The sequence below is a fragment of the Hyaena hyaena genome, unplaced genomic scaffold (assembly GCF_003009895.1).
Source record: "Hyaena hyaena isolate Hyena2069 unplaced genomic scaffold, ASM300989v1 scaffold_113, whole genome shotgun sequence".
NCBI classification, from domain to species: domain Eukaryota; kingdom Metazoa; phylum Chordata; class Mammalia; order Carnivora; family Hyaenidae; genus Hyaena; species Hyaena hyaena.
The window spans coordinates 885,428-903,679 of record NW_024080745.1 but is presented as its reverse complement, the minus strand read 5'-3'; the positions used below and the strand labels follow the sequence as shown (position 1 = coordinate 903,679).

The following is an 18,252-nucleotide window of genomic DNA, read 5'->3' as shown; positions in this document are numbered from 1 at the left end:
TAATAGATTTTTTAAAATTAATTAATTCAATGACGAGATACAGCTGTAAGTCTAATGGCTACCGTAATTTCGGTTTAGTGAAAAGGGTAAAGGGTATTTTGAGACAGCTGCAACAACTGTACTATGATATCCATGTAATATGTAACATAAAAATACCTGATTTCGATTGGTGATAAACTCATGTCTTCTGCTGTTCTTTTTCATTTTTTTGCTAAGTTTATTTATTTTGAGAGGGGAGGGGAAGGGCAGAGAATCCCAAGCAGGCTCCACACTGTGAACACCCAGCCCGATATGGGGTTCACACTCAGGAATCCCGAGATCATGACTTGAGCCAAAGTCAAAAGTTGGATTGCTTAAACCATGGAGCCACGCAGGCTCCCCTCTTCTGCTAATTCTCCTGTGGATTCTCTGCCTACATCTATATTTGAAGGAAATGCTTGATTTCACGTAGAGGCTAATGACAAAAACAATGTTTCCTAAGTTCACAGATCCCAAGCATTCTGTCCAGGGATCTTTTGCATCTTAATCTTGGATTAAGAAGTCCTGAACTGGCGGCATGCCCCTCCAGCCCAGCATCCACATTGCCACTAAATCTGATACTATCCTTCTTCAGCTCAGAAGTTTCTGTAGCTTCCTCACTTCCTGGGGCAAATGCAAACTTCTTTGAAAGGCAAGCAAACCCTCTGTGCTCTGTTCTCTGCTCACCAACTCCAATTTATCTTCCCAATCTAGCGCCCTTCCTGCGGCTCAGGTCAACCCATTCTTTCAGTGCCAAAGCTGCCTCTTCTCTGCTGCCTTCCCTGGTGTCTTCTCTGCCTGCACTGCTCATCGCACAGACCTCATTGCAGGGATTATCTTACTGTACTAGAGTTGCACCATGTGTGTTTATCTCTCCACCATGGAGAAGACCCTAGAGGAGGAAACTGTTTTTTAACTTTGTGCTGGACCTTGCCTCATGCCTGGGACAAATAGGTGCTCAGTAAATATTTGATGAAGGATTGAGCGATGAATGACTACATAAACGAAAGAGAGAAATATAAAGAGGAAGAAGTCAAAGATAATGCTACAGTTATTTGTTTATTTGTGTTTAAGAGAGAGAGAGTGCGAGATTGGGGAAGGGGCAGACAGAGAAAGAGAGAGATTCCCAAGTGGGCTCTGCACTGTCAGCCTGGAACCTGATGAGGGGCTTGAGGCTGGGCTTTATGGGGGCAGAGGGTGGAGGGACATGGAGGGAAGATGCTCAAACCCATGAATTGTGAGGTCATGACCTGAGCCCAAATCAAGAGTCCCACTTAACTGACTGAGCCACCCAGGTGCCCAGATAATGCTACAGTTTCTGATCTGGGTTAATGCAGGGGGGAAAAAAAAAAAAAAAAAGGAGAATGAAGAAAAACTTGTGCTCATAAAGTATTTAATTAAGTACATGTACATATTCTAATTTTTTTCAAAGATATTAACTCATGAATACTGTGGAGCATAATTATCCACCAAAGCACACCATTTATTCTAGTATTCTTATTATACATAAACATGCTACAGAAAAAGACCCAAACTAGAAACAGGTTGCATTCTAAAACAAAGTTTGCACACCAGTTGTCTGGAATTTAGAACAGTTTCTCTCAGAAGCAAATTGAAATTAGTAAGAAGGTGCCCCAAGGATCTCACAAGTCCATCTGATTTGTAGTGTGCCTGAATGTCTCTGCGTTTCACTGAAAACCAGCAGAAAATAGTACTGTTCAATACTATTGCAATATAGCCAATTAAACGAAGCAGTAAGAAGTGAATGGGAACATTATTTATCCTGAATATTGACACTGGAGAAAAGACAGGTTTAATTTTAGCAGGCTGAGGAAGCCAGGAGAGATATTTATGAAGATCAGAAGGAACTTCTGGTTATTTCAGAAGCTTTTGAGGGAAGAACCTCTGGCTCTTTAATATGTATAATTTGACTTCAAGACTTAAGACGTTTCCTTTTGGCTCACAGAAAGGAAAGAGAAAAGCTATTTTGCAGTACCTGGAAAAGTTTTGGAAGACAAAGGGGAAGGAGGAATGGAATTCAAGAGGCTCTGTGTATCCTATAAAGGTTACGTGAGGTCGAATTAGCCAAAATAGAAAAAGAGAAGCAAGCTTTATATGGCATGGTATAAGTGAGGGCTGTTACTGCTGCTCACCAAATATTTCTGGTTTTCTCCCCCTCCTGGACACTGAGGAGGGCTCGACTACCCGGCCCCCTTGTGTCTGAGTGGCACCATTTTGCAGAGTGCTGGCCAATGAGTGGAGAGTAGAAGGGATAAGGCATTTAAATGGCAACAAGATATCCTTGGGTTTCTCCTTTCCCACTGGATCAGCACCTCAGCCACCTTTTAAGAGGTAACTCCTTTGGAAGCCTGGGTTCTGAAATGACGTAAAAGAAGAGCCCCCTTTGTGACACATGGCAGACACGTATAGGCAGAGAAATCTGTTATTATATAAACCATTGTTGTTTTAAGCCACTGAGAGTGTGGGGATGTTTGTTTTGCAGCATAACCTAGCTTATTATGACTGACACATTATTCATATAGTTTACCTCCAGAGAAAAGAAAAAAGGTGGCAGGGAAGAGACAACAGGTTATGGCTGCCCTAGTTAGAAACCTAAAGGAGGACAGGAGAAGGCAGAAGAGGTGTAAATCAGATGGAAAGGATCTTCCCCAGCTGGTGCTCAGGGTTTGGGGAGATCTTGGTTTACTTCAAAATTAAAGCCCCAATAATACCATAATTACAAATTGGGCAGACAGGGTCCTAGCCTTCCTGCAATTAACTACGTGGGGCTAGAGGGTACATGGTCTCACATACATCATTGGGGCACATGCTAGGTGGAGGCCTCAGAGCTTAAAAGCATTTGTAAGCCTGAGAAAAAGAAAGCAAGAGTGAATAAACACATGCGTTAGGGAGTCATACTGGCTTGAGTTCAAGTCTTAGCTCTCCCTCTTAAGTCACTAAATCCCTCTATGTGTCAATCTCCTTTTCTCCAAAGTGGACATAAAAACAGAACCGATTTCAAAGGTTTGTTGGGGGCACTAAATGAGGCCCTATTTGTTAAGTGTCAAGTGCAGTGCCTGGCATTACTAAATATTCAAGCTTTTTCCAGTTCTCTGGAAGCCCAGGAGTTGGTTTGTTATAGAAGGGACACCTCATTGTTGTGCCCTGACCATAACAAATCCCACAGTCTACGAAGTGCAGTTTCAAGCTAGATCTCGTCGGAGCTCTCATTCATGACTAAGCTCAGTGATGTGCCTCTGCCTGTGGCAGCTGCACACTCCTCTTCCGAGGCTACCAAGATCAGAGGTGCACCCCACTTTCTAGCAGATGCAGGAAAATCCAAAGACACAAGATGGATATATTGAGGCAGTACCAGTCATGCTCCAAGATTCTTTTCATTTTACCAAAGAATCCAAGAATTCCAATAGTACTTTGCAGGTTTTTTCATTTCTTCCTCCACTTCTTTTTTTTTTTTTCTTAATGAATTGCTTGACAAAGAAAAGGAAAAACCAAAGCTCCGTGGTTTCCTTGTCCGTGGAGGATCAATCAGAAATGAGAATAATCTATGCAGGTGGGAAAAAGGACTTGTGGAAACACATGCGTTGCCCACAATTTTCTAGGGGCATATCTATGACACGGGTCAGGGAGCAAAGCTAGCCCTCCAGGTCCTTGATAATGAAAAGCCATCCAAAAAGTTATTGTGATGATAATAGAGGGCACGTGTCAGATTCCTGTTTCTCCAGCACAACCAAGATCTACAACCCCAAATTCAAACTCCTTGATTACAGGGAAGGCCCTCCAGCCTTCACCCACAGCCAGGTGAAAACACAAAGTTCTTCTAGCCGGGCTAAAAATGGAATCAATGGACACCAGCTGTGAAAAAGTCCACAGTTAAAAGGAAGTTACTATTTTTTTTTTAAATAAATGAAAATACATTATGGCATAGAGGTCAAAATCTGCACTATAATTTAAGGGGAAGCTGAGATCCACAAAAATGTGGAGCCTGCCACTCCTCGGGCCACCCCTACCCCAGTGGGAGAGAGTGTGCTCTCACATCTGCGTACGTGGGGTACTTCATCAGACGACGTCGGAAAGCATGAAGACGAGAAAACTCAGATGAGATAACTGAGGCCCTAAGAGATTCAGTATTTGGCCCCAGGTCAGAAAACCAGAAGTGACCCCAAGTTTACCCAGTCCTGAAAGAGGACTTCAACAACCTGCATTTTGACTTCATGACATACTTTCCAATTGAGGAAATTCTTTCCAACTATCTCTTAACTCAGGCCAAAGACACTGCAGGCAAAGTATCCCGTGATGGGAACCGAAACTACCCCCTTAAGCAGCAAGGGCTGCCCCTACACCGGCAAGATCCCACGTGACCGACCCCAAGATGAGGATCAGCCTGACCTTTACTGCCCACCTGTTTGGACTCGCTGACCTTTTCCCCAAAGTTTCCTTATACAAACCTGGAAATATTTTCAGCACTTTGGAGGCAGTCTTTGAGACACTAGTCCTCTGTCTTCTCAATGTTGACTTCACTGAAATAGATTCCTTTCTGGTTCCACCACTACTCCTCACTCTGCCTTTGGGTTTTGTCAGCAGCGAGTGGCCAAATCTAGTCTGTCTGGGTCCCTCTGAGAGCCATGTGTTCTTGCACCTGTGCGCACCAGATACAGTCGTAGTTCAAGTTTCTGCTACTGCACCACCACCTCCTCCTTTCCTGAGGATGGAATCTGCCACGAATGCCAACTCGCGGCGGGTGGAAGCCAGCCTTCCAAGGGAGGCGTGCCCGCACTGCCTACAGCCCCAGACTCCAGGGCAAATGTGAGTCCGCAGGGGTGGAAGCGGGTCAGCATCTGCGCCCTTCTTCATCTTCTGCCAACCTTGCCTCCTCCTCTCCCCACATCTAGCAGCTCACACCTACCCAGTCTCACTTTGTCCAGGACATTTTCCAGAGGAGCTTCAGAGGGATGATATAAAACACAAACCTAGTTTAGTTACTTCCCTGGTTAAGAAGCTTTTATCCACTGCCATCCAGATAAATTCCAAGCTATTAAGTTCTACAAGATCTACCCCAACTCACCCCCTACCCTCCTCTCCAATCCCTCAAAGAAACGCCTTCCTCACTGAGGAGTCTAAAGACTGCTTCCTGCCCTTTAATAAGCAGACATAGGCACCTTCCTCTAAGGCCCTTCTCCAGCCCCTCAGGACACGTTGATGGCACCTCATCCACAGGTAACTATTATTGCCTTTATCATGGCATTTTACAATAAATTGTACATAGAATTCAAGCTCCAAATGGGATCCTGAGACACAGAACCAATCTTCAGAGCCCCCCCCAAAAAACCTGGGTTTAAACCATCACTTCACCAGTTACTGGAAAGCTATTTTCTTTCTCCAACCCTCAGTTTCATTTTCAATAAATGGGGAAATTCGTACCTTACCAGTTTGTTGCAAGGATTAAATGGAATGACAATGCAAGGCAGAGAACATACAAGATTATTTACCAAGTGTTATTTCGGCTTCTCTCTGTCTCTTCCCCTGGGCTACAGGAGCTCAGTAATGCAAGAACAGTTTTTTTTTTTTTTTAATTCTTTGTATTCCTTATGAATAATACAGTAGGCAGCGTGCCATAAATGTAGGCAGGATAAAGGGAGGGGGAGGAAAGCAGGTGAGAAGGGAGGGAGGAAAGAAAGGAGGAAGGAAATTAAGGAATGAAATGAATGAATGAAGCTAGGAGCAAAAACAAGGGACCCTGACCTATTAGAGCTAAAAGAGGTATTTTAAATATTAGTCCTCGGACTTTGGGAATGTCCTCTTCCTCCCTACTAATAAACTCTGACAGGATATCTGCAGACACTAGGAAAAGATACTTAATCAAGAGACTGGCCCATCTACCAGAAAACAGTGTAGTTCAATATAGGATTGGCATACAGATTTTAATGCATTCCTCAATTTATTCATTCCTACTCTGCTCTAAAACACTGGCTTTGTTACAAAGGAGGATACAAATAAACTGATCTTACTATCATAAAGAGGCCTCAGGTATAGAGGACAGAATACCTGAATCAGTGGTGGTGTTAAACCAATCATGGGGGGGGGGAAGCCTAATTTGTTGTGTCTGCCGATTGCTATGGTGTAACTATTCTCACCGTGGCTGAGTTCAATCTACCAGTGATTTACTCATAATGATTTAGCTCAGAAAAGAACCCTAAATACAGTGGTTCCTGCACCCCTTATCCACAGGAGAGGTATTCCAAGATGCCCAGTGGATGCCTGCAACACGGGTAATACCAGACCCCATATACACCAGGTTTTTCCTATCCATACATTTCTCTGATAAAGTTTAAAATTTTTTTAATGTTTATTTTGTTGAGACAGAGACAGAGCTTGAGCAGGGGAGGGGCAGAGAGGGGGAATCACAGAATTCAAAGCAGGCTCTAGGCTCTGAGCTGTCAGCAAAGAGCCCGGTGCGGGGCTCTAACCCACGGACCGCGAGATCATGACCTTAGCCCAAGTCGGCTGCCCAACCGACTGAGCCACCCAGGCGCCCCTTTCTCTGATAAAGTTTAATTTATAAATTAGGTACAGTAAGAGATAAACAATGTAGAACAATGACAACAATATACTGCAATAAAAGTTTATGTGAATGTAGTCTCTCTCAAAATATCTGACTGTACTCACCCTTCTTGTGATGATGGGCGATGATAAAATGCCTGCATGTGATGAAGCAAAGAGAGTGGACACAGGTGTTGTAACACCTTGTCTGGCTACTATCTATCTTCTGACCCTACAGCAAAAGGAGGCTCATCTGCCTTAGGGACCTCCACTGGTCAGGGGTAACTGACACAGCCTTAAGCTAGCAACTACATGGTGGATACGCAGGCGCAACTGCTTTTAGCTGGCTCTCAGGGGCCCTCAGCAGACCACTGAGTCTCCAACCCTCTGAGTTGAGTTTTCTCATTCCTGCCATCTTTTTAGTTGCTCTGCTGTTTATTAGCATCCTCACTGCCTGATGGACAAGGAAAACAAATTGAGAGATCAGAGAAGCAACTAATTTTTCTGTCAGTGGTTCTAACAAAGGAGATTGAATGGGGAGGAAGTCAAAACCATTAGCTACAATGTGTTTATAGGTTTCTACCATCCCCATTCTCTCTGCCCCATGTTACTGCAGATAAGTGAAAGCAGATGCCCTACTCCAATGAGCAAAATACAAATACACTTTCTGACCCAATATCAACCTGACAGCTACAACCTGGAAACAGAAATGGGGAGAGAACAGCTATGTTGGAAACCTAAGAAAGGTCAAGTTCATCAAGATGGCAGAGGGGATATTAAAATAGGACTTCTCTGGGTAGAAATAGCATGGAGATTATTTTTCTGAAAGCTACAGATCATAGCAGCTTTCTGGACCCAAATCTCAACAGGAAAAACCGTACCGAACTAACAAGGGAAAACTGTTTAGCAAAACGTAAGTTTTTATCTTAACATGGTTAGAAACCAGGGAGACATAGAAAAACTATGAAGTTCTGTGATGAAGTCCCACTCTCTCTGCCATAGGAAAGGGGCTCCCTGGGTGGTATTTATGCTTTGACAGAAGAGGAAGGCAGCTGGAAACACTGCCTTCCCATTCCCAGAGTTTGTAAGGGAGGCGCCTCCCCCCCCCCCCACACGCTCAGTAATAATTCACAAAATGTGCTTCTGATCTCCAGGGGAAGTAAAGGATGTAGTTCTGAGTAAGAGTTGTCTATAAAAGTGGTTTTCTTTTTATGGCTCAGTAAATGTCTGTTGATGTGAACCCCGTTCTCTGTGACCACACTTCGTCTGATTCCGTCTGATCCAAAGCTCCTGAAGGAATACCTAGTTTTGCTGTATGATTTCAGCTTACTTACTGTCTAGGTATTTGGGATTCTGGGGCTTTTAGAGGCTACAGTAGCAACAGCTGTTACTTTACTTTGGTAATAAAGTTAAGTAACCTGAACTCAAGCCACACAGAGGAAACTTTAGAAAAATCAAAAATATGCAAAGGTGAGAATACAAGAAAAAACATGCGTCCGCAGGAGGAGAGAAACAAAACTATCACAGACTCATTCTCAAGGAGATGAGCAGAAGGGAGGGAGGGCGGGCACGTCCATTCCATTCAAATGATGTGCAATTTAACAGTGAAGGAGCCTCAAGTACTTGACATTAAGAAAATGAAAATACGCACATAAAAAAGTGGGTGCATTTAGGGCTGGCTACTTGTTTCACAACCTGAAAGGAATCGGAGAGAGACTGGAGACAGATTTAATCTTCAGGTATTCTAAATTACCCAACTCAAGGAGAATATAATTACCGTCTTTCACTGGGGTAAATAAGGCTGGGCAGGGCTGTGTCAAATGAGCTAACAGGGCAGATTTATGACACAGAGGGCACAAAGTAAGGCAGGAATTAACTGTGCCATTATGCCCAGGAGCGGACAAAAGAAAGAATGGGCTCCACTGGTGAGGACAGGAGGGTGGGCAGTGACCTGGGCACCCACGGCTGTGTGTGAGTCACATCTGGCAGACGCAGAAATGAGATCATAAAGCAGCATGGATGACAGGTTTTTGATTTTCAAACAGCAAATAGATGGAGGAGTTAAAATGAACACACAAGTCTAATGTGGATTGAGACATCACGAAACCCAGCAAAAGTGGATTCTCCAGGGTGGGGTGGAAAGAGCCAAGAACTGGGATTATCCCACGTGGCATTCCAAAGGCCCGCTCTCTAAATTTTCAGAGGAAGAAAAATGTGATGTTAAAAGCACTGTGTGTGTGTGGGGGGGGGGGGGGGGGCGTCGCCTGGGTGGCTCACTTGGTTAAAGCATCCAGCTTTGGCTCTGGTCATGATCTCATGGTTCATGGGTTCGAGCCCTGTGTTGGGCTCTGTGCTGATAGCTAGCTCAGAGCCTGGAGCCTGCTTCAGATTCTATATCTCCCTCTCTCTCTCTCTCTGACCCTCCCCTGTTCACACACACTCTCTCTCTCAGAATTAAATAAAACATTAAAAAAAAAAAAAAGCACTGTCGGGCTTGCAGGGTAGCACCGGGGAGCACTGACAATTCTCACACGGGGTGGAAGGGTGCAGCTTTTATGGCTACTAAACCCGAGGCTAGACTCTCCAGGCTCAAATACCAACGCTGCCATTGGTTTGCTGAATTGTGTGTGCGGCGACACTCAGATCTCCTGACGTCCCTGGGTCTGAACACGGTCTTCAGTAAAGTATCGGAACTAAACTCTATGATCTGAAAAGTGATTTCAAGCTTTACAATTCTAGGAAATAGGGAGAGGTTACAGGCCTCTTAGTAAATGAAATGTCTAGGATGAATGATAACCCTTTTTTCTCCAAAGCACAGAACCGAGGCCATGACCACAGAGACAAGACAGGCCTCAGCCCAGCTGTTAGACAGAACCCAGGGCCACTCAACCCCCACTACCCTGTGCCTAAACCGACAACCGAGAAGGGCACGGCCTGGTCTCAGGACATTCCATCCCTTGGATTATTTGATGACGTCTCTGTCTCCTACCCGCCTACCAGGGTACAATTTTCTAAAAGCAGAAAAAAAAATCCTTCCCGAGAAAATAAACACTCCAAACAACTGTCCCATTCTGTTACCTATTTGGATTACATAATTACTATGAAGTCAAGACTTTCTTACTGACATGCCAAAAAAGAACTCTCAGCTCGCAAGCTGAACTTTTTCTCCACCGTCCAAAGCTCGAAAAAATAAAACCCAAGTCCCTAAAAAGCAGTCCCTAGTGCCCACTACAGTGAAATAAAACCCCCACTGCCTCAAATCTGTCCAGAATGGAAACTCACATCAAAATATCTTAAGTCAATGGAGATGTAGAAGTTCGTGTAGTGTATTCTTCAACAGTAAAAACAATAACACAGACCCTCACTTAAGTCCCAAAGTGCCCTCCATAGGCAGAGAATACTGGCTTTTTCCTGATTCCATCGAGGATAATTTAGTCAAGTGTACACCTTACCTTTTTGGTTTGCCTATCTACAAAATGGGGCTACCGTTAACTGGTAACTGGCATTGTTTACCAACAACCAAGTAAAATAGTTAACCCTCGGGGCACCTGGGTAGCTCAGTCAATTAAGCAGCCAACTCTTGATTTCCTGCTTAGGTCATGATCTCAAGGTTCGGCTGGGGAGTCCTAGCCTCAAATACGGCTTCAAGCTAACAGCCCGGAGCCTACTTGGGATTCTCTCCCTCTCCCCTGCTCATGCTCTCTCTCAAAATAAATAAAACTTAAAAAAAAATTTAAGGGACACACGGGTGGCTCTGTTGGTTAAGTGCCCACTTCAGCTCGGGTCATGACCTCACAGTTTGTGGGTTCGAGCCCTGCATTGGGCTCTGTGCTGACAGCTCAGAGCATCGAGCCTGCTTTGGGTCTTGTGCCTCCATCTCTCTCTCTCTCTCTGCCCCTCACCTGCTCATGCTCTGTCTCTGTCTTTCAAAAATTACTAACCATTAAAAAAAATTTTTAAGTTAACCCTTCCCTCACTTACCCCTACATCAGGAAAAAAACTACTGGGCCAAGGTGATTCAAATCCCACAGAGGACATTAATTAAGATACCTGTACTTTTCTGGTTGGGATAGCAGTAAAAAGGCTGAGGGGTCCTTTTATAGCCTGCTCTAACTTGTTCATCTGGATAAATGCAGAAATAGTAGCAATTTGCTCTTCATAATTCCCTTCCAGGAGTAAAAAGGGCTAAGATATTCCTGGAATGCCTCCTCACTCACAAATTGGAAGGCATACCTCCTGTAATCACTGAACTTTGCTCATATGGTCGGTGTGAAAATTAAATGAGATAATGCATGTAAAGAGCTGAGTGAGAACTTGGTACACAATAAACTCAATAAATAAATGAGGTTAGTAATGATGAAAAAAAAAAACCCACAGCAAAACAACACATTCCCTCCCCCAACCACCACCACCAAAAAAAAAAAAAAAAAAAAAAAAAAAAAAAAAAAAAGGACTGCCTCCTGATGCTTATCAACTTACTTGGTATAGGGAAGACTGAAATGTAAGGTAATAATTCCACAGCACACTCAAGATACCTTTGCTCTCCTCTGGTGTGCTCATGGTCAGTCATCTGCTAGCAGGAACGCAAGAACTTTCCACAGTTCTGTGTGCTCGTTCATACCCCACCAGTCCGTCCAACTCTCAGCATCAAGAGGCATCAGAGTTTGAACCAATGAGAACAGAAATGCAAAAGACCTTATAGAAAGTCCAAAGTCCCAGACACTGATCACATGGAAGTTTTTCCAGAAAAGTCAAATACCCCACACTAAACAACTGTTGTCAGTGGGGGGAAGGAATAAAGCACAGCATCTGAACACCCTAATGAAAAGGTCCACATCATAGACCAGAGCCTAAAAGTAGAACTCTTCTCTAAATTTTAGGCTACAAATAAACTCTTCCTAAGGCACACCTAACAATCTTTTGTGTTTGGCTCTGCTGTTTGGACATGCATAGTTATGTTTTCCTTCTAGGCACAAAACCATTTTTCAAGACTTCATGAAAAGAGGAATTTTTTCATGATGAGGGATAAGCAGGTTTTACTATAATTTATAATAGTTTTCTAATTCACTTGGAGCACACACATAATATGTAACATTCACTTTGCCAATGACATACCACAGAATGTAACTAACTAGGATTTTTTTTTTTTTTTTTTTAGAGGTGACAAAATGAATACTGTCTGGTCTCCACATCTCAACCGCCATGAGATTGTGGCAAAAAGTAAATAGTCCTAAAACTTTGAATTTTATTTTGTATTATGCCTATTAACCCATAAAAGACCAGGATATGTCACAAGTCTTGTAGTTTCTAAGCCTTTTTTTTTTTTTTTTTTTTTGGAAACACACAGGGCATTAGTGTCATGCTTATTAAATCGGTAAAAAAAACCAGGCCACTTGACAGTACTTGTACTTTCTGAACCATGCCTGCCAAATGCAAAGGGCGAATGCAGCCCATTTTTGGGGAAGGGGAAGTCATGTTCTACCTCTTGCTGAATAGTTGGTTGACGTCACGTGACAGAAGGTTTTGTGGCAACTGTCTGGTACCACGAATGTGTATGTTTTCTACAATTCAAAGTAATAAGTGCACCTTGTCAAAGTCAAGTTTTTTTTTTTATTTAATACATTCTAATCAAATAGTAACAGCAGTAAATAAACACTTTGAAAAACAGGCAGGTATCCCCCTATCTCTGGAAGAAAATTAAGTCGAAGTATTCTACATGGTAGAAGGGAGACCAAGTGCTGATGTCCATGGTCAGACAATTCAAGGACAACTTGGAAATTTCTAAAGCCATTTACCAAAAGTCAATGGCAACAGGTTGGGATACAGCTACTTCAAAGGATAAAATGTCTGTATCTACATGGTTTTATTAATAGGGATTGAGTTGCACCTGTATAGCACGACATTCTTGTCTTTAGCCTTAAAGGAAAAGACACAGTCTTTTCCGTTTGCACCAGTTTGAAATATTTCTGAAATAAGGCTCCCTTAAAATGGATTACTACAGTACTCATTCACATGAGAGTTCATACATGTAGGAAAAAGTCAAATACAGGATTTCATGGTCACTTTTTTGGTTGATTTGGTTAATTGCATAAAAAGAAGGATAAATACTCACAAGCAGTATCTGTTTAACAAAATTCCTAGGTACATCAAGAATGCAAAAATAGAAAATGTCCTAAAGTCAACTCTAATCACCAGGCATGTAAAATTAAAGCTAAGCCTGTGTCAGTCTGCTCCGTCTCCTTCTTCAGTACTCCTACGTGGAGTTCTCTCTCTACTAATGGGGCCTGGGCCTTCCACCTAACAAAGAGGAACCTCAGGAAGGCAAGGCATTCCGATAAAATGCTCCTTCAGCCTTTACTGGGGACACTTTATTTTTAACTTAAAAGGATCAGCTGGTCTTGGTCAGCCTTAGGAAGGGAAGCATCACTCAGGTGAAAACATCTGGGGAAACTTAAAATACCTAGCTACCTCGTCACGCGTTTAAATTAGATGGACTTCAGCTGTTCTTAGAATTCCGAGTAGTTATCCAGAGTAGTGACTCAAGTTTTGGTTCTTTTTTTTTTTTTTTTTAACATAGCTGCATTCGGAGATACTCTATAGGAGGCATGTTTAGAAAAAGAGAAACATTTATACCTGGAATTTATATTCTTCCAAGTAATCTTTTAGTCTTGTTGGTAAAGGCAGTCCCCAGATGGTACCGGTGCATTTGTTAATGGTGAGTCGACAGAGATGCTGCAGAGGCGGGGCTGACGTGTAGAGCGGTTTGGTCAGATAAAGGTGGACGGTGCCGTTCCGGGGCGCTTCTGGGCCTGTCCGCTTATCCTTGCACATCTGAACGTAGTAGTCGATCAGATGAACCACACTGTCAAACTGTTTAAGCTTGGACTTGACACATATGATAGAGTCCAACCTGAATTTCCCATCTTGGTATTCGATTCGCAGATTAGTTGGTCCGGCTGATGTTTTAACAGATATTGTTAGCAGGTAGTCCGAATGCGAGCTATCTCTAATCAAGAAAGTTCCTTCTGGTGCCTCTTTTAATTTCTCTTTGGCTTCATTAACAGTCATACTTCCCCAGTACCAACCTGGGGTTTTCGTTCAAGAAGAAAAAGAAGAGAGGGTAAGATAGTTATTATACAGAATTTTTTAAATAGGGCAAACACTTGGCAACGACTTTTCTAGCTCTAAAGAGAAGTGTGTGAAAGTTTACCAGACACTACCATAAATATTTTAGGTAGACAGACACTTAATGAAAATGTGGGTCCATTTTACGAACACAAACTGTGAGCCAATTTTTATGCTTTAAAAAAGTAACTTTCTGTAGCCCTTTAAACTGTCTTGAGATTTTTCTCCGAAGGACACAAAAGAATATTGGCGGTATGACACACTGTCCCACAAGCACAATGCTTCTAGCACTGTTCAAGTGAAATCAAAGTAAATTAGACATCGGAAGTTAGACATAAAAGTCACGCCCTTACAAAGGTGGAAAACCCAACTCCTGTGACTCCAACAGGGTAAAAACAGAAAGAACTTCTTGGAAGGTTCGTGTCCACCCCCTCCCTCCCCAAATCTGTTCATGGCAGAATCTCGGTTCGAAGACCTTGGAAAGCACTGCCATTTCCTTGTTTTTAAAGTGCGGTTCTACTACGACCGCATCTGTGCGTTGCTTTGGTTACAACTACCTTATCAGTCGCTGGGAAATGAGGGAAACCCCAACCGATAAGAAGTACTTCAAGTTTACAATCCGCACCTCCTTTGGACTTTGCCCTAATCCTGATCCCATCACAACCGTCCGTCTCCCCCAGCCTTCTCCATTTGATCTGCCTGCACCATCCCGGGGCCCATCCCGTTTTCAAAAACGACTTGGAGACATTCTGCATAAGAAGTCTGAACAAGGAGCTCTTGCACCCCACCCCCCACCCCCAAACTGCTCGGATACCTGCAACCGGCCGGTCCGCCCCGCCGAGAGAAAGCCGGTGGTCCACACTCCACCACCGAACCGCACGTGACTTTTCCCTCTCTCTAGTGCTACCAAAACTTCAATTTGGCCCCAAATGTAAGCTTTTAGGATCCAGATTTGGAAAGCTCGCGTGGCTTGCCAGATTTTTCTTTTGTTTTGTTTTCAATCTTCTCTTCTTTCTCACGCGGAGAGACGACCGCGGGCCACGCAAAGCGCAGGACTGCCCTTGAAACAAGCAATACTCCGGGCGCGCAGCCCCTCCAGGCCGCGCTCCTCCCGGCTCTGCCGCAGCCGCCCGCGCGGCAATCAGTCCTTGGAACTTGGCCGCCAAGGTCCCGGGCTGCAGCGGCGGCGCGGCTCGCGAGCCGGATGCAGCTGAAACCGCGGCAGCGGAGCACCCACCCGCCGCCCTGGTTCGCCGCGGGAACGGAGGCGCCTGGCTCGCTCTTCCGCTAGGGTTCCAGCCCGCGTACCGACCCGCTGAGCGGCTGCGAACAGTTGAAGGCTGCTGCTCCCTAAGAGGCTATTTCCAAGAAGCCCTTCTCGCGCTCTGCCCTCCTCCAGGCCTCTGAGTCCCCCGAGAACCACTTACTTTTCTTTCGCGTTCCCGAGGATCCAGGGCCGTGCGGACATCCTCTCCGCGGGCCCCCGCCCTGAGCGGGGACCAGAGGCGAGGGGCCGCAGGGCCACCCCATTCTTTGCTCCGCAGCGCGGCCCCGCTTCCAAGCCGCGCTCCCCGCCAGCAAAGCCCCCAACCCAGCCTCTTGGGGGCAGCGACCCCCCTCGCACGCGTCGCGGCTGCTCGGCTGCCTACCTGTTTGACTGAGCTCCCGCAGGGCCTTCGCCAGACGCGCCGCCTCCGGGGACGGCTCTTCCGCGGACCCCGCGGTCCCCCACTGGCTCTGCGTCCCTTCCGCGCCATTCCCGGAGGACTCGAGGCACCGCAGGGTCATGGGAGAGGGGTCACCGCGCCAAAGACAGGTGGCCGCCCGCGCTGGGATCAGAGAGGGGCACGCGTCCTTCCTGGAAGTCAGTGGGAACCCCGAAACGAGTCTCTGCGGGGTATCCGAAACGGTGGAGGGGGAGGGGATACGGAGCTTCTGGTTTTTCCTCCCCAGGTCCCAGTGGACGGATGGCAGAGTCCCCCGCAGGCGCGGTCACCCACAGTTTGCCTGCAAAAAAGAAAGTATGGGGTCGGGTCGGTCCAAACTGGACCCCTGCGTCTGGGATTGTGGGTGGGGAGCCAGAGGCGTGGAAAATCCCGGGGACTCCTCCGCGTCTGTGCCCCCGCACCATTTAACCCCAAGCATCCAGTGACTGCCCCGGCCCAGCTGTAGAGAAAGGAGGATAAAGAGAGAGCAGCGATCCAAGACGCCGGAGTTGCCGAGAGGGAGGGGGGAGGGACAGGATGAGGGTGGAGAACAGGGTGCCTTCCCGCCCAGGGCTACTAGCTGAAATCGCAGACTAGCAAAATCGAGTCACCTGCGGGTATGGTGGTAAATAGGCCCTAGTCAACGACAAGCAGGAAAATCGCAGAAGAAAGACCAGAAGAGATCCCCACATTGGCGCTCGGTCTAGCTCACACTCGGCACAGCCCGGGGGCTCCGGGACGAAGCACCCTCAGCCGCCAGCCCGGGGCGCCAAGGTGCGCGAGCTGCCTCCACCCCGCCCTGCGGCTGCCTCGCTCCCCTCCGTCCGCTCCCCAGCGCCCGCGTGGGGCAGAGACGGGGGGCGCCCGGGGCGCCGTGGCGGGGCGGCTGCGGCTGCTGCAGCCGCCGCGGGCGCTGTCGAGGAATCGGCCCAAGCGCGCAGCCCTCGCGGGGGCTCGGAGCCCGGCGCTGGGACCTGGGCGGGGGCAGAACGGGCGGCTTCGCGCGCCGCTGGACGTGCAAGACAACGAACGCCGAGCCCTTACCTCGGCCTCGGCCGCCGCCTCCACACCAGGCAGCCTCCCCAGCGGACATGGGGCGGGGGAGTCGGGAGGGGCCGGGGAGAGGAGGGGTGACTGCCCGAGTTTCCCCTGTTGACTTTTAATTTGGGAACGAGATGCCTGGGGATGCGCTCCGCGGCAGCCAGAGTTCTCTGCGCAGGGAGCCAACAGAAGCCCCGGGGATCTTCGCCTAGAACCCCCGGCTCTGAAATCCCCCACCCCGGGCAGCTGCTGGCTTTCCCTCCAGCTGCGACCAAGGAGGTGGGAAGAAGAGAGGGAGGAGGAAGGAGCTAGGGCGGGAGGCAGGCGGGTGGGGAGGAGCGGCAGATCAGGTTATTAGGCGGATTATTAATTTGGATGGCTGTTCGGGGCGAGGGAGGAAACTCCGGAGACTTCCCGACGCCTAGGAGCCGAAGAAAGCAGGCAGCAGCGCCCAGCCGCGGGGCAGAGCCGCAGCTCGGACACTCTCCCCGGCAGCTCTGAACTACGGAAGCCAAGGCCGCCCGGCGCTCCCGGCCGCGCCCTGTGCCCTCCCCGGCGACCCTCCATGGGGAGGAGCCTTCGGGCTCCCGGGACCAGTACCTGCCGCCAGCCCCCGGCCGAGCTCCTCCGGCGCCCGGGCTGCGGGCGCAGGGGATCCTGAGGCTGTGCGCACGGGGCCTGGGGCGCACTGTCCGCGGCCCGCGCAGCGCCGGTTGCGGCGGGCGAGGAGGCTCATGCTTCAAGTGAAGCCCAAGGCCCGCGAGCCGTGGTGGCTAGACACGGCAAGAGTTAAACGTCTGTGCCCGGAGCGGGGTGTGCGCGCGACTTCCCAGCCCCGCGCGCCTCCCTCGCTCCCCGCCTCCCTCCCTTGTCCGCGCACCCCGCGCGCCCCGCCCGGCTGCTGCGGAGGCCGCTTTCCAGGAACTTTCCAGGAATCCGTCTCACGTGACCGCGGCCCCCGCTTTTGCTTTAAAGAGGCTCCGGCGCTAATGCGCAGGCTCCAGGAGAGGCGGGCTCACTGAGCCCGGTGCGGGTCCGGGCGGCGTGGCTGCCTAGGAATCCGCCCGCCCCGACCGCACAGCTCCGGGTGCTCTGCGGAGCGCACAAGCCGCGCCGCCGCCGCCGCCGTCCCCGCTTCGGCGGCCGGGGCCTGCACCCCCCCCCGCCCCCCCGGGCCAGCTGTGCGCTGCGGTGTGAGGACTAAGCGGTATCCTCGCCCAGCGCTGGGCTCTGTCTTTCCCACCCGCTCCGCGCCTTCCCGACGCGACCCTCCCGGCCGCGCATTTTGTGAGCGGGATGCGGGAGAGACTGGGGACCCTCGAAAAGGGCCCCTCTCCCTCTATGGCACGTTAGCGGAGTGGGAGAGGCCCCGTTCCAGGCCCCCGCGCTCCCCACCGAGAGCCGGAGGAGCGGAGCGGAGGCGGTGCCCTTGCCCAGGTCCTAGAAGGCAGGCGGCAGGCGGAGAGCGGTGCCTCCTTAAGCAGCGCTAGCGGCTCTCAGTCTCCTCCCCCGGGCGCTCCTGCGCTCCGTCCCCTGCGGCGGCCTAGCCGGGCTCCTCCCCTCCTCCCCCCACCCCCTCGCCCTTCCCCACGCTGCTCCGCGGTCTCCTTCCGCTCGCAGCCCCGCTCACCTGCTCTGACCGCCGGAGGGGTGCCCTTACCTACGCGCCCGTGTGGTGCTGGACAGCCAGCCTCGGTGCCTGCAGTCCCGAGAGCTCCCGGCTCGGCGATTTCCCCCGCAGGGCTAGCGCCCGGGGACTGGAAATTCGGAAAGATCCCGTCACGCCCCTGCCGAGAGACCCTCA

At 48.4% G+C, this 18,252-nt stretch overlaps 1 protein-coding gene across 7 annotated transcripts; it reads right to left on the bottom strand.

Moving 5' to 3' along the window:
• Window positions 1-13,086: 13,086 nt before the first annotated feature.
• SOCS2 (suppressor of cytokine signaling 2) lies at window positions 13,087-18,205 on the bottom strand. 7 transcript variants are annotated; one of them, XM_039236618.1, is made up of 3 exons: window positions 17,844-17,937; window positions 15,351-15,708; window positions 13,087-13,661 (listed from the first exon to the last, which is right to left on the bottom strand). In XM_039236618.1, the coding sequence occupies exons 2-3, from the start codon at window positions 15,487-15,489 to the stop codon at window positions 13,204-13,206; spliced, it is 597 nt and encodes a 198-aa protein (XP_039092549.1). In that variant the 5' UTR covers window positions 15,490-15,708; window positions 17,844-17,937; the 3' UTR covers window positions 13,087-13,203. The 7 variants fall into 7 exon arrangements, with proteins under 7 accessions (XP_039092549.1, XP_039092544.1, XP_039092547.1 ...); XM_039236613.1 differs by lacking the exon at window positions 17,844-17,937 and adding an exon at window positions 17,049-17,837; XM_039236616.1 differs by lacking the exon at window positions 17,844-17,937 and adding an exon at window positions 16,452-17,032.
• Between the last annotated feature and the right edge of the window lie 47 nt (window positions 18,206-18,252).